Source organism: Phoxinus phoxinus (genome assembly GCF_949152265.1).
Source record: "Phoxinus phoxinus genome assembly, chromosome: 9".
Lineage (NCBI taxonomy): Eukaryota > Metazoa > Chordata > Actinopteri > Cypriniformes > Leuciscidae > Phoxinus > Phoxinus phoxinus.
In genome coordinates this window covers 31,689,352-31,701,999 of record NC_136884.1, presented here as the reverse complement: position 1 = coordinate 31,701,999, position 12,648 = coordinate 31,689,352, and the positions used below count along the sequence as shown (strand labels likewise).

At 38.2% G+C, this 12,648-nt stretch overlaps 2 protein-coding genes across 3 annotated transcripts in view; one reads left to right on the top strand and one right to left on the bottom strand.

Moving 5' to 3' along the window:
- LOC307004686 (uncharacterized protein) overlaps nt 1-12,648 on the bottom strand; it is a 36,570-nt gene continuing 23,922 nt past the window's right edge. Inside the window, exon 5 of one of the 2 annotated variants that reach the window (XM_079624083.1) lies at nt 1-631. In XM_079624083.1, the coding sequence (XP_079480209.1) occupies nt 490-631 (142 nt within the window). In that variant the 3' untranslated portion in view covers nt 1-489. The remainder of the gene's footprint in view (nt 632-12,648) is intronic. The other variant, XR_013799102.1, reaches the window with a different exon arrangement.
- LOC307004684 (uncharacterized protein) lies at nt 3,997-6,200 on the top strand. Its single transcript, XM_079624081.1, has 4 exons — nt 3,997-5,063; nt 5,299-5,349; nt 5,443-5,574; nt 5,773-6,200. The coding sequence occupies exons 1-4, from the start codon at nt 4,565-4,567 to the stop codon at nt 6,051-6,053; spliced, it is 963 nt and encodes a 320-aa protein (XP_079480207.1). The 5' UTR covers nt 3,997-4,564; the 3' UTR covers nt 6,054-6,200.

The following is a 12,648-nucleotide window of genomic DNA, read 5'->3' as shown; positions in this document are numbered from 1 at the left end:
TCTGTTTCCATTAAAAATTTAAATCAATTAAAAATATTATTTGGCCAGTGGAAAAGATTAAGAAAAACTTTCTTTGAAATATATTTTACCCTATTTTATTTATTTATTTAAAAAACATGGACTTAACGGACCACAGCACACATTTCCAATGTCTTCTAGACCATCTGAGATGAGCTCAGGCCCAGACAACAGTTGTCAGACTCTTTTTGTCTTTAAGTCAACCAAGGCCGGGGGTGTGGCGAACTAGACGTCGCAAGTCACAGGGGTTTTCTGGACGCGTGGCGAACTAGCTGTCAAGGCACAGGGGATTCCTGGAGGCGGCGAACTAGAGTTCGCGAGGCACAGGGGTTTCCTGGAGGCGTGGCCGAGTGCAGCCGTGTCAGGGCGGGGTATCCCGGAAATACGTCTTCACCACCCACAGCGCGACTCCTCCAACCCAAACAAGGAAGAGGTAGCAATTAATACAAGGCAAAAATAGTGATAGCGATTTCAGACTCTCCTTACGGGATCATATACATAAAAATAACTTTCCTGTCCTGGATGGAAAATGGCGCCTCTCTCTCCCACTCTACCGAGTTGTCTGGCAGGCGACCTGGCTTCAACAGAGCTCGGCAGCTTTCCGTCCTCAAACCTGGAAAGGGGATCAGTCACACGTCCTCAACAAAAGCGGCTACAGTGAGCACTAGACCATTCAGCCATGGATTACGAGAGGATAAAAAATAAGAACGTCCCTTTCTATGAATACTTGCATGCGTCGGTAATTCAAGCCTTCAATCGATCGTACCCACCGAGAAACACCCGCGTAGAGAAGAGAGATCAGAGTACGGACAGCGCACCCATGGTAAGCTTCAGTCGCCTTTTATAGAGCTGTGAGTCTAGAGTTATGATGCTTGGGAGGTGTGGCAACTATTCAGTCAATGGGGACCACCTGTAGTAGTCCATTACATACCACACCCATAGTAGGCTTCTAACAAAACAATGTCAATAAACACACGTGCTCATTGTAAACACATCATACGTGCTCAATACTATTACACACAGACACTGCACGCAAAATCTCACTGCAATCAAAATCAACACATAATATTAAAAGAAAGCCATACTATCCCTCAACCCACTTTACAAGACCCCATCTGACATATAGCTCTCTCCTTGTGCAACAGAGATTGAAGTGGCATTTCTTGATCCAGCGTCAGACTGTGTCATTTTTTTTTCCAAAGTACTCCTGAGTACATATGGCTGTATTTAAACTTACACATACAAACAGTAGCTCGCACATTACGTGCAGATTGCATGCACAGTCCCACACAGAGTCATTAAGAACCTATCATTAACACTGTATAACACTGACTACAAAAATCACTTAGAAAATTAAAGTTATAGCATAGATGTATTTTTATTTTTGAAGTAATTTAAACCCACAACTTCACTATTGGTAAAATCTGATTCAGAACGAACAAAATCGGCAAGTATATCGACCACAATAATTGTAAAGCATCCACTGGAGGCAAGTGTAAATGAGAACCCAAGTGCAGTTTTATTTATAAATATAACAAGATCACAACATAAAACAAAAGCATGGCCTCAAAACCGTGAATGTGATGCTTACCAACAGTGGTTTAACAGGAAACAATTCTTGAAAAAGACACATGGCAAACATGAGGGCTTAAACATAGATATCATATATAAAGGCTAGATGTCTCGTCCGCACTGCTGGCCAATGGAGGTCGACGTCCGCACACGGCTGCCATCTTGCCACAGGGGGCTCACTCACTTGTAACATTGTGTTAATGGTGCATGTACTTTTTAATAACCATAACTTGCTCAATTTTCTACCGATTTTCAAACGGGTTGGTTTGTTATAAACGTCAGAGATGTAGTTATGACACTGCATACTTATGAATAATTATAATATTATATATTTCAGCATCCAGAATTATAGCCATGTTAATAACGTTTGTAAGAAACCAAACCGTTTGTAAATCAGTCAAGATTTCAGCAAGATAAGAGTATTTGTGTTCGTGCAGATCACTCAACTTAAATCAGATACCACAGAGCTCGCCAGAAAGCTTCCCTGTGAAAAGATGGCCGCCGGGTGATGCCGTTCGAGACTCCGCCTTAAGACATCTAGCCTTTATATATGATATCTATGGGTTAAAATACATACATGACTAATGACAAGACAAGGGACACCTGTGAACAATGAACCAATGACAACATGACACATCATACAAAAGGAACACATGGCAGGATCACATGACTAACAGGGAATCACATGACAGACATGGAAACATGACATGAACAAACCCAAAACGTGACAACAATTAATAATAATAAATTATATATATATATATATATATATATATATATGTATATAAATATATAATTCATGAAAGCAGTGTTATCACGGCAAAGTTTAGTAATCCTAAGTGATTGTCAAACCCAATTGGATAAATTAAAGGCGCAAAATTCAATGAAAATCTCTTTGTCTTTCACCATAAGTGAGTCTCTTTTAAACTTTACAAAATGAATGCACGCGCATTTATTTTGTAAAGTCAAACCAGCAACATAAAAGAACAAACGATAAAAGAACAAACTTATTCAGATTGCACTTTGCTGTTTGATGATCATTCAACATCAAACAATGACTAAAGTATCAAATCAAAGCGTCAGAGATGAATATACGCAGGTTATAAACCGTTTAGGCTTCTCTGTATTTACTCAAAATAAATACAAATAATTTAGTAATCGATCTCTCAGCCCCACATGGTTTCCGCTGAGCTTTGGGCCACATTTACACATAGCCGGGTATTTAGAGAAACGAATATTTCCCCCCCTCCGTTTTCAATAATAACATCGTGCACACAACCCGCATAAATACGCCGTTGAGTGCCGTCATAGCTATGCCAAACCTATGGGCGGCAGTGTAGGGAGAAGGATAAAGCCATGCAAGCCAATCAGAATCTTCAGAATCGACAAGAGAGAACCTAAAACCCCGTTTCTCCCAGTTGACACGGCAACACATAACCGGCGTTTTCAGAAATCTCCACTTTGGCCGGAGTTTTTAGAAATAATCGTTTCCTGGGATAAAAACGGCGTTTTCGTGTAAATGACAGAAACGTAGGAAAATATATGCGTTTTCCCATCGTGTAAACGGGGCCTTGGATTCCAATTGCCCAGGATAAACCATGGGTCTAGCCAATCAAAGGATATTTTCTGGTCCACCCATCTTCCCAGACATTTTAAACGGTCCTATTTTTGCTATCTTTGCTCGGCCACTTAAATTTCAGATGCGCATAATCCTGCAAGGCAACCCTCTAAACTCTAAACCTACAAGCTTACCATATCCACCTTCCCCACCATTTTAGTAGGTTCCCAGTCGCTCACACACCGCCACAGCAGAGTTATCCCCCCGCTCCTGCAGGTGCTTTGTTCCTCTGGTTAACTTTCTTCACCGTCACAGCAGTCCATTCTGCTCCTACAGGAGTCCAGTTTCTCTGGCTAACCTTGCCTTCAATGCCGCAGCAGTGTTACATCACAGCTCCCACAGAGCTAAGTTTCTTTGGAAAATTCTCACTGCAATGAGCGCATATAACTCATACTGAATAGTTTGGCACAAGACTTTTGAGATTCCATTCTTGTAGGCTAGAATGTTTACTACAAAATTATGTGAAAATCATTCTGATCACTCTTTCACAAAACAACAATATAACGATTTAAACTTTGCAAGTCAGTTTTTGTGCCAGCACTGCTTTATGCGTAGGGGTGTTGATGCCCATGAATATGAATGAGGGGAGACAATAGACACTCCCCCAATGGCTAATGCCCCATCACGGTGCTGTGAGGCAGAGAGGAGAATCTGAGAATGAGAGGACATTCAAAGGTTTTGTTTTTAAATCTGTTTTTATTGTAATTCCTCTATGTGGAGGGACTAAATGTTGTGCCTTACAAGACCACAGTGCTACAGTACATATATAAACATATAGTACCAGTCAAACGTTTGGACACATTACCATTTTTAATATTTTAAAATCTAGGTTAGTGTTAGGGTGCTAGTGTTAGTATCTATATCGTGCTAAATAGAGTGTAATTACACCTTTGCCATTAATATGTTTATAAGCAACTGAAAAAATACAAATATCAGGGCATGTCAAAACATCTCAAGGACCCCAAAAACACCTTAGATCCCAGAGGGTTAAAGTGTGAGATTTTAACCATTCATGACAATTGATTCAAATGACCAGACAGTGCTTCTATGATCATCCCATAAGAATGCTGACCGCTTATCTATAAAAAATATATTCAAAAAAATACTAAAAGAACAACAACAACCACCAAACTTTAGTCACAAAATATGTGCCACTATATTGATCATATTGACTCAGAGATAAACATCTACTGAACCCGGAACATTCCTCTGATTATGATTAATAATTAACTTGAACTAATTTATCTGGAGTAATGTAAATCATGTACAAAAGACAGTAAATCAGGACACTATAAAAGGAACACGAGAGGCTGTGAGGACGACAGAGCAAGAGCTGGAAACAAACATCAGTGAAGAATGAAGGGTTTAGTGTGTTTACTGCTGCTGTTGGAAACCTTTGTGTGTGTCGTACAGCATCAGGTAGATGGAGGACTCGATGAGAATGAGATCAGTCAACGGCTCAGATCTGAGGACGGAGGACAGAATCCCCCTCAAACAGACACTTTGAAAGATGAAGCTTCAACTGACAGCCAACAAAACTACCATCTGTGCTTCACTGACATCCATGCAGCGCTGAGAGAACTGACCGCCACGGTTACAGAGCAGAAAGGAAACATCAGAGAACTGACCGCCACGGTTACAGAGCAGAAAGCAAACATCAGAGAACTGACCGCCACAGTTACAGAGCAGAAAACCATCAACAGAGAACTGACCGCCACGGTTACAGAGCAGAAAACAAACATCAGAGAACTGACCGCCACGGTTACAGAGCAGAAAGCAAACATCCGAGCTTTAGAGACGCGATTGAGAGATGCTGAGACGTTTATCCTGGAAGAGCTGAACAAGAAAAATGATGGTACCTCACCAAAATAGTCACTCTTATCAATGATCCTCAAAGTAAAACACCAATGAAATACATTGTGTAAATGTTAGTGTAAAGTTGAGTGTATACTGTGTAAATGTTGTTATCCAATAATATTATTATTTAAAATAAATTATAATTATTAATTATCCAATAATAAGTATATCTTAATATATCTTAATCTTAATCAGTGTAAATGTCATCTAACAGAATCTTTATTCCTTCACAGAAATAGCAAATCTTACTCTGGGTCAAGTGGAGTTGAGAAAGGAAAATAGAGGTGAAAGTGTGCCTGAATGATAAAACCAGTCTATACATTCTCAGTGTAATAGAGTAATTTATCATAATATTTCTTATGTTTTTTCAATATCAGACAGAGAAATAGCTTTTTCTGCTGCACTGATGCAATCTGGCAGTGGAGATATTGGTCCTTTTACCCCCGAAATCACACTAACCTACAGGAACGTCTTCACAAACATAGGGAACGCCTACAACCCAATCACAGGTAATTATCAATGAAATGAGTCATAAAACTCAGTTTATAGTAATGAAAACCCTTCTGCTCCATTCTCCCTACAGTTGTGTAATGTGTATAAGAGAATTAAATGATCTGCCGTCTCTCAAAACTATTACACAGTGTGTTTGGTAATTAAGTGATCATACAGGAAACAGCTGATTCTTTATATCTTGTTATTTGATTTAGGTGTTTTCACAGCCCCACTGAAAGGAGCGTACATGTTCAGAGTCTCTGTATATGGTGGTGGAGGAACTCCAGCAACTGTAACCATTGATCAGAATGGAAAGCGTACGGTTATGGCACATGATACTCAGGCTAAGGATCGGTTAAACTCCTCGAATGGAGTTGTGTTGATCCTGGAGGTTGGAGATGTCGTCTATGTGAGACTTGGGTCTGGCACGAGGATATATGATGACCAGAGTAACTTCAACACTTTCAGTGGTTTCCTACTGTTTCCCTTAAGATAACAGGAGCTTTGCAGAATGTGATTCCAATAATTCTGAACCTTCAGCGTATGACTTAAGATGAAAATCATGAAGAATCATTAACATATGAATCTGTATTAATGTGGGCTTCTAATGTGTGTTTGACATTCGCAATAGATTACTGAATAAAAGTTTGAGCTGTCCATAAATGTAACTTTGTATAAAGAGTTTCAGCACAGAGACATGATCCATGAATATCACGTGACTCAAAAGTGTTTTGTTAAAAATATATTATTTAACAATATTAGATTTACTACTTTAAGTATAGTTTGTTACTGATCCTTGATCTGTATCTCTTCGCCCTACATAAATAAACAAGAGAATAAAGATACATTGTATTGTAGTGGCGGTTTTATGATATTCACTGATCTTTAGTAAAATATAGATGATTCAAAGAATGTCACATGTGTGACTCTCACTTGTAGTGAGAGAAGATTCTGTTTATGTACCTGGGAAGGCAGAAGGGAGAGACACTCCAGAGAACAGACGAACAAGGACCTCTGACCTAGATGTCAGAAGGCCATTTGGTGAAGGAGGGCTTAGTCTATGGAAAACTACTGGTAGGATGGCTCTGGCAAGAAGACCTTGGAAGAGCCAGGAGATAAAAGCAGGTTCAGTCTGTCTGGGGGGGGGGGTGTCACTCTTCTGCACAGGGTAACAACTGTGTATTAGACTGCTCCTATTCTTGCAAGAATAAATACTTCTATTTTATAATTTGACTCTGAGTGTCCCTTACGCAGTGATGTTTGTTTGATGAATTTTTGCCACAACAATTTGGTGTCAGAAGTGGGATTCCTTGGACGATGCCTCCTGGACTTGAGATCGGACGGTGTTTGGCCACCTGGACTGAGTAAGTTCCAGCTCTACCTCGTAAACTTGAGAGAGATTGCAGGGCTCCAAACTGCGACTAAAATGGTCGCATTTGCGACCAAATATATTTATTTGCGAGTGAAATTTCTGCCAAGGTCGCCATTGGCGACAATACAAATTTACTCCCTTTGATTGTAAAATCTGCATCATACATGCATGTTTTATAGCCAGTAGCCTATCGCTTCATTTGTTTTGTTAACGTCATGAAATGAGACGCTTTGTGTGAACTGAGTGAAAGCGCCAAAATATGAACGGGTAAAGCGAATGTCACCTTTCGCGTCAGAAAAAAAAATGTCAAAGCGAAAAATATTGGACTTCTTCAAGCAATCCTCATCTCTGTCAATCACCAGCACGCATGACACACCTCTGCTAACAAAAAATATGCGATATTTTAAATGCGTCATTCTGTTCATAGAACGCTCCATATGAAAGTTTTTTTTTTTTTGCAATGCCAATCTAGCGCTGACTCCATGACGAGCCAATAATCAGAGTTGTTCCCTGCACCGCACAGCTTAGTTTCTAGATGTAGAAACTAGAATGTTTTGCCGGACTGGACAAAAGCGAAGCGAACTGGGCGAGATGAGACAGCGTGTGTCTGTGCGCGAGCAATAGTGCGCGAGAGAGACCGATGTCTGTGCGCGAGCAATAGTGCGCGAGAGAGACCGATGTCTGTGCGCGAGCAATAGTGCGCGAGAGAGACCGATAAGGGTGTCTGCGCACGAGAGACTTCAAATAACAAGAGACCTTTCAAATAACAACTACAGAATTTTATTAACTGACATCGGGATCCCTCTTACATGGCTACCTTCCAAATAAATCAATAATTTGACAGAAAATATTGATTTAAAAACGATTGTATTGCTTCCGTGTCCATGACAACGCTCTGTTTTTCATGGCAACTGTGTCTTATCAAGAAATAACATACTGCATTCTACATCAGAATTTAACCAAGCCATGTAATAATAGGTAATAATAATAATAACAGAAGATAATATCTCTAGTCTATCCTAATAATTATTATAAATACAATGTATATAAAATATAAATACAATTTAAAATATTAATAAATTATTTATTTTTATTTATTCTGGAGAAGCACTGAATTTTGGTGAATAAGAGGACCCATTTTATTTTGATACACATTAGCAGGAGATGTAGCACAATATGAATGTAAAAAAGCAGTTATAATTAGCCTATGTGACAAATCAACAAATAATTTTGGCCAAAATCGTGCAGCCCTACTGAGGTATGATCACGAGACACAAATTTTTTTTTGTGACTTTTGTTCAAGAGCGGGCAAAGAAATAGCGGGGAAAACGGAGTTAATTACAGGAACTAACCATTTCAAAAAAGAGACTGTGAGAAAACACGGGGACAGTAACTAAGCAAAGTAACATTTTTGGACTATTTTGGATTATTATAGTTCATAAGTCGGAAGTGACATTCAGTTCCCAAATAAGCTTCAGTTCCCAGAACATTCACAAGATGAAAATGCTGAAACTGTAAGAAGAGGAGAGACATGCACACAACAGGGTGACTAAAAGTAAATGCATTGTTATGTGGCTCTTAAAAAAATTATTTGGCGCCTGTTTTTTCCCCCTATAGGAGCCAATGGCTCCTTACTTGATTTTTTTGTTTGGAGCCCTGGATTGGGCCGAACGATTTCAGAGCCAGGAGAATCGACCACTGGGATCTAAAGAACCCGCGTGTGGCATGAAACAGCATCTCTGGGTAAGGTAATTAAATTCAGTTTAATTGGGGGAAGAGTGAAATTGAACCATATTGGCTGAGAACTGTTTTCTGTGGTACGTAATCTGAAATTAATTGAGATCTACGTACAGATCAAGATATTTCAAACAGATACGAGGAAAATAATCTGAAACTAATTGAGGTCTGTGACAGAACAAGATATTTCAAGCAGATAAATAATCTGGAATTAATTGAGAACTGTGACAGACCAAGACATTTCATACAGATAGGTACCTGGAAATGAATTGTTCCACCACGGAGCAAGTTATTTTTGGGTGCTGAGGCTAATTAGGGGGAGCCAAGAAAGTCGTAACAGATTTTTTTTGGTAAACCGTAATTAGGAGGACACTAATAGTGTAACCCGTCCGATTTGGGTTAAAAGAAAAATCGGATTTGTTTCGGAGACGTCTGACAAATCAAGAGAACGCGCGCAAAAGAGAAATCCACAGAAAACAGATAAGCGGCCAATATGGGAAAGTCTCAAAAGCAAGCTTGCGAAATTTTGGTACACCGGTGTTTTGTCAAATGAGATAAAATTAAGGGCAGATATGTATGATATTGAGCGCCACAAGATTAAATATGGTGCGGGAATCAGTTGAACAGGGCAGTGAGAAACAAAGGTTGTTGTGTCTGCGTTCAACGTGTGGAAAAGTGTGAAAAGACAATGAGTTGTTGGCTTGAAGCAGATAAAAGAGTCGATGTAGAATGTATTGCCATATAGTAAGATTGAATATAACTGATAAAAGGGTTTTATTTTATTTTTCATCCATTAGATGGATGCATGACATTAGATATGAGAAGATTTTGTTTGTAACAAAAGTTGAAGTAGCAAGCAGCAATAAGGCTGTCTTTGTGAAGGATTGAGATATGAGTAATATGATATTTTGGTTTCTGTAAAAACAGAGATAAGTGGTACAGAGACAGTAATGATAATAGTTGTTGAATCGGCAGACTAACCATTTTGAGAAGAAAACAACTGTAGAAAATGTATGTTATGAAAATAACATTTCTGATAAAATTTATGGAACTATATATGAACGGCTGTTAAGTCAGATTAAGAAATGGTATGAAAAGTGAGGTTCAGATTAAAAATAATAATGATAAGGTATTGAGTATGATTAACATGATATAAAGATAATGAATGTTTCATTAAGCAAAATGGGGAACAATTATATATTTTAGTGGTAAAATAATGATTGAAATTATGTTTATTTTTGGTTTGACAACCATTGTCTTTTGAACCTAAAGACTCCAGCTATGCTGGGAGTACAGCAACAGCGCGTGCTTATTCAGCCCGGCTTCCGGATGTTAAATGTGTACTTGCTATTGTAATCAGTGTTGTTGATGATAATAACGAATTAGAGAAATGTAAAGACAAATTTTGGAATTCAATAATGTAAAATGTCGGATATTTTGTTGATATTAAGTCATTGAGGGAAAAAAGACATTGTCTGTTTTATAAAGGAAATTATGGGTCGGGGATAATTTTCCCTGGACAAGTGTTAAAGTTAAACAGAAACTTTGTGAAAACAACTTAGAAACAATTTATACATTTGTGCAGTTTATGAAAATTAATGTTCTGCCAATAATGATGAAAATAATGATTTGGCTAGTGTGATAGAATCCGCCACTGGTGGACTGTCAAAGAATAGAGAGAACTGCTTATCAGCTCTGTTTACAAACTGATTGGAACACACTGCTTCAAGTGTGCAGTAAGTTGGAGCTGTTAGAAGGGGACAGAGAGATCGAACTATAGGAGAAGGGGACAGAGAATGTTTTAATTGTGGTCAGCGGGGTCATTTAGCAGTAACTGTAAATGCCCACTCAGAAAGGTGTGAAAAGAAAGTTGATGGAATGTGAAAGTGACGTGTATTAATGTGGGTTTGAAAGTAGAACAGGATTTGAAGACGATATTAAAGTTTTCGTCTGAGAAAGAACTAAGAATGTGAATGCAGGGCTAAGGAAAGTGAAAAGTGCAAGTAAATGAAGAGAAAGGAAAGTTGATAGATGGAAGTCGTAAGTAGATTGAAAGAGAAATGAAAGTTAATAGATGGAAGTCGTAAGTAGATTGAAAGAGAAATGAAAGTTGATAGATGGAAGTCGTAAGTAGATTGAAAGAGAAAAGAAAGTTGAAAGATTTAAGTCGTAAGGAAATCCTTTTAAAAGGAAAATAACTAAAGTACCAGAAAATGTAAAATTACAGATAAATGAAAAATATATCTAAAATACTGGTAACTAAAAAGACGATTGTCTTTTAATGAAACGCTTAAAAAAAATTTGTTGCAGATTGTAATTGAGAATCTGACAACTAAAATTGAGATGTTATAATGAAACGTTATTGAGAACTAGAATATCTATTTGTAGAAGTAGCACTGGGTTGCTAAATGTAAAAAAACAATTTTGTAGAAATGGATCTGATTAAACAAACAGCTTGGAAATTGACCATGAAGGAAAAAGCTGATGTTTTGGTTTCAAAAGATAAGATCTTTTACCAGTCTCAATATGAGTGGAATTTGTAATGTTTAAATTCCCTGTACGAGTAAAAGACAACTATAAAATAATTTTTATATTGAAAACGTATGTAAAATTCTGGCAAAGGCTAGAATTAAAAGATAAAGTAGATAAAGGTGAGAATGTTTAGTATGAGAAACAGTGTACCGGGTCCTGAAGGCCTCAGAGTCTCTCTCTCATTCAATGTCAGAAGGCTGTTATCTTAGCCTGTCATGACGTGTTTCAGCTGAAAATTATAGCATAATGAGATGTTAAAAGAAATCATGTTAAAGGAAATCATTGCCATTCAGAGGGCAATTTGTACTTAAATATTTTAGATTTATAAAACTGGATGACTTTAAAGAAGTCTTTAAAATAATAATGTAGACCTGAATTGAAGTGACATTTTTGTACTTGTTATTTTAGGACCAGTAACATATTTGTCTGATCTTAGCCTTCATCATGAGACAGGACCTATGACCATGGCTATAGATGTACATTGAATAGACGGATGTTCACTGAGATTTTGTTGATTCGGACAGGTGATTAAATACTGTTGTTATTAACCTGTCTCCCTTAACACTAGAGGCAGTCCAGATGGAGGTGACTCTTGAATGTGCCTTTCATAAGCTCCAGAAAACAGCTGAGTTCTGTTGAAGAAACTGATTGTGTGATGCGAGCGGGTCATCAGTGGGTACGTGACTACTCAAAGACGGGATGATTTTCCTGGCCAGGAGACAGCCTAACGCAGGGGGTCCCGGACACTGTGCATCTCCGGATGGAGGTGTTAATATGTGAGAAAGGTATGAGAGTTGAGCGCTGACTACTAGAGGCCAACTGGGGTCAGCAGAGCATTGTGGGGTCAGCAGAGCATTGTGGGGTCAGCAGAGCATTGTGGGGTCAGCAGAGCATTGTTTGACCGAGAAAATGTGAGTTCCTCTATACCACTCACCAGAGAAAAAAAAACCCTCGCAATTCACTGTATGGCTTGTTTTCAATTGTGACAAGTCTGATGGAAATTATAGATAAAGAGCTAATGGGAAATGTGCTTTCAAGAGCCAGCTGAGACCATCGAGCTGATTGTCCTTATTTGTTGGGGAGACAGTAACATAACTTATTAATTTATATCAGGAACATGATGGTTGCCTTATTGGGCAAGGAAAATTAAAGAAGTTGATTTTGAACTAATATGTCTATAAGATGGTTTTAACTCCTGAAGGTCATTAGACATGGTGCTGACTAAAGATTAAGACAGTTTTTTGTAGAGTTTGGATAATAAAGGTGAACTGAGAATTTATACAAGTATTCAAACTAAAGATAACCTTAGAAAATGATAGCATAATGTATATTAACATTTGTGAACTATTAAGGGTTCTAGACTATGATTAATTAAGTTTCAGTCTTAGGAGGCTGTTTGAAAATATTATTTGTGTGAGAGAGACTGCTGAGTGGAGGAAGGGATTTGGTA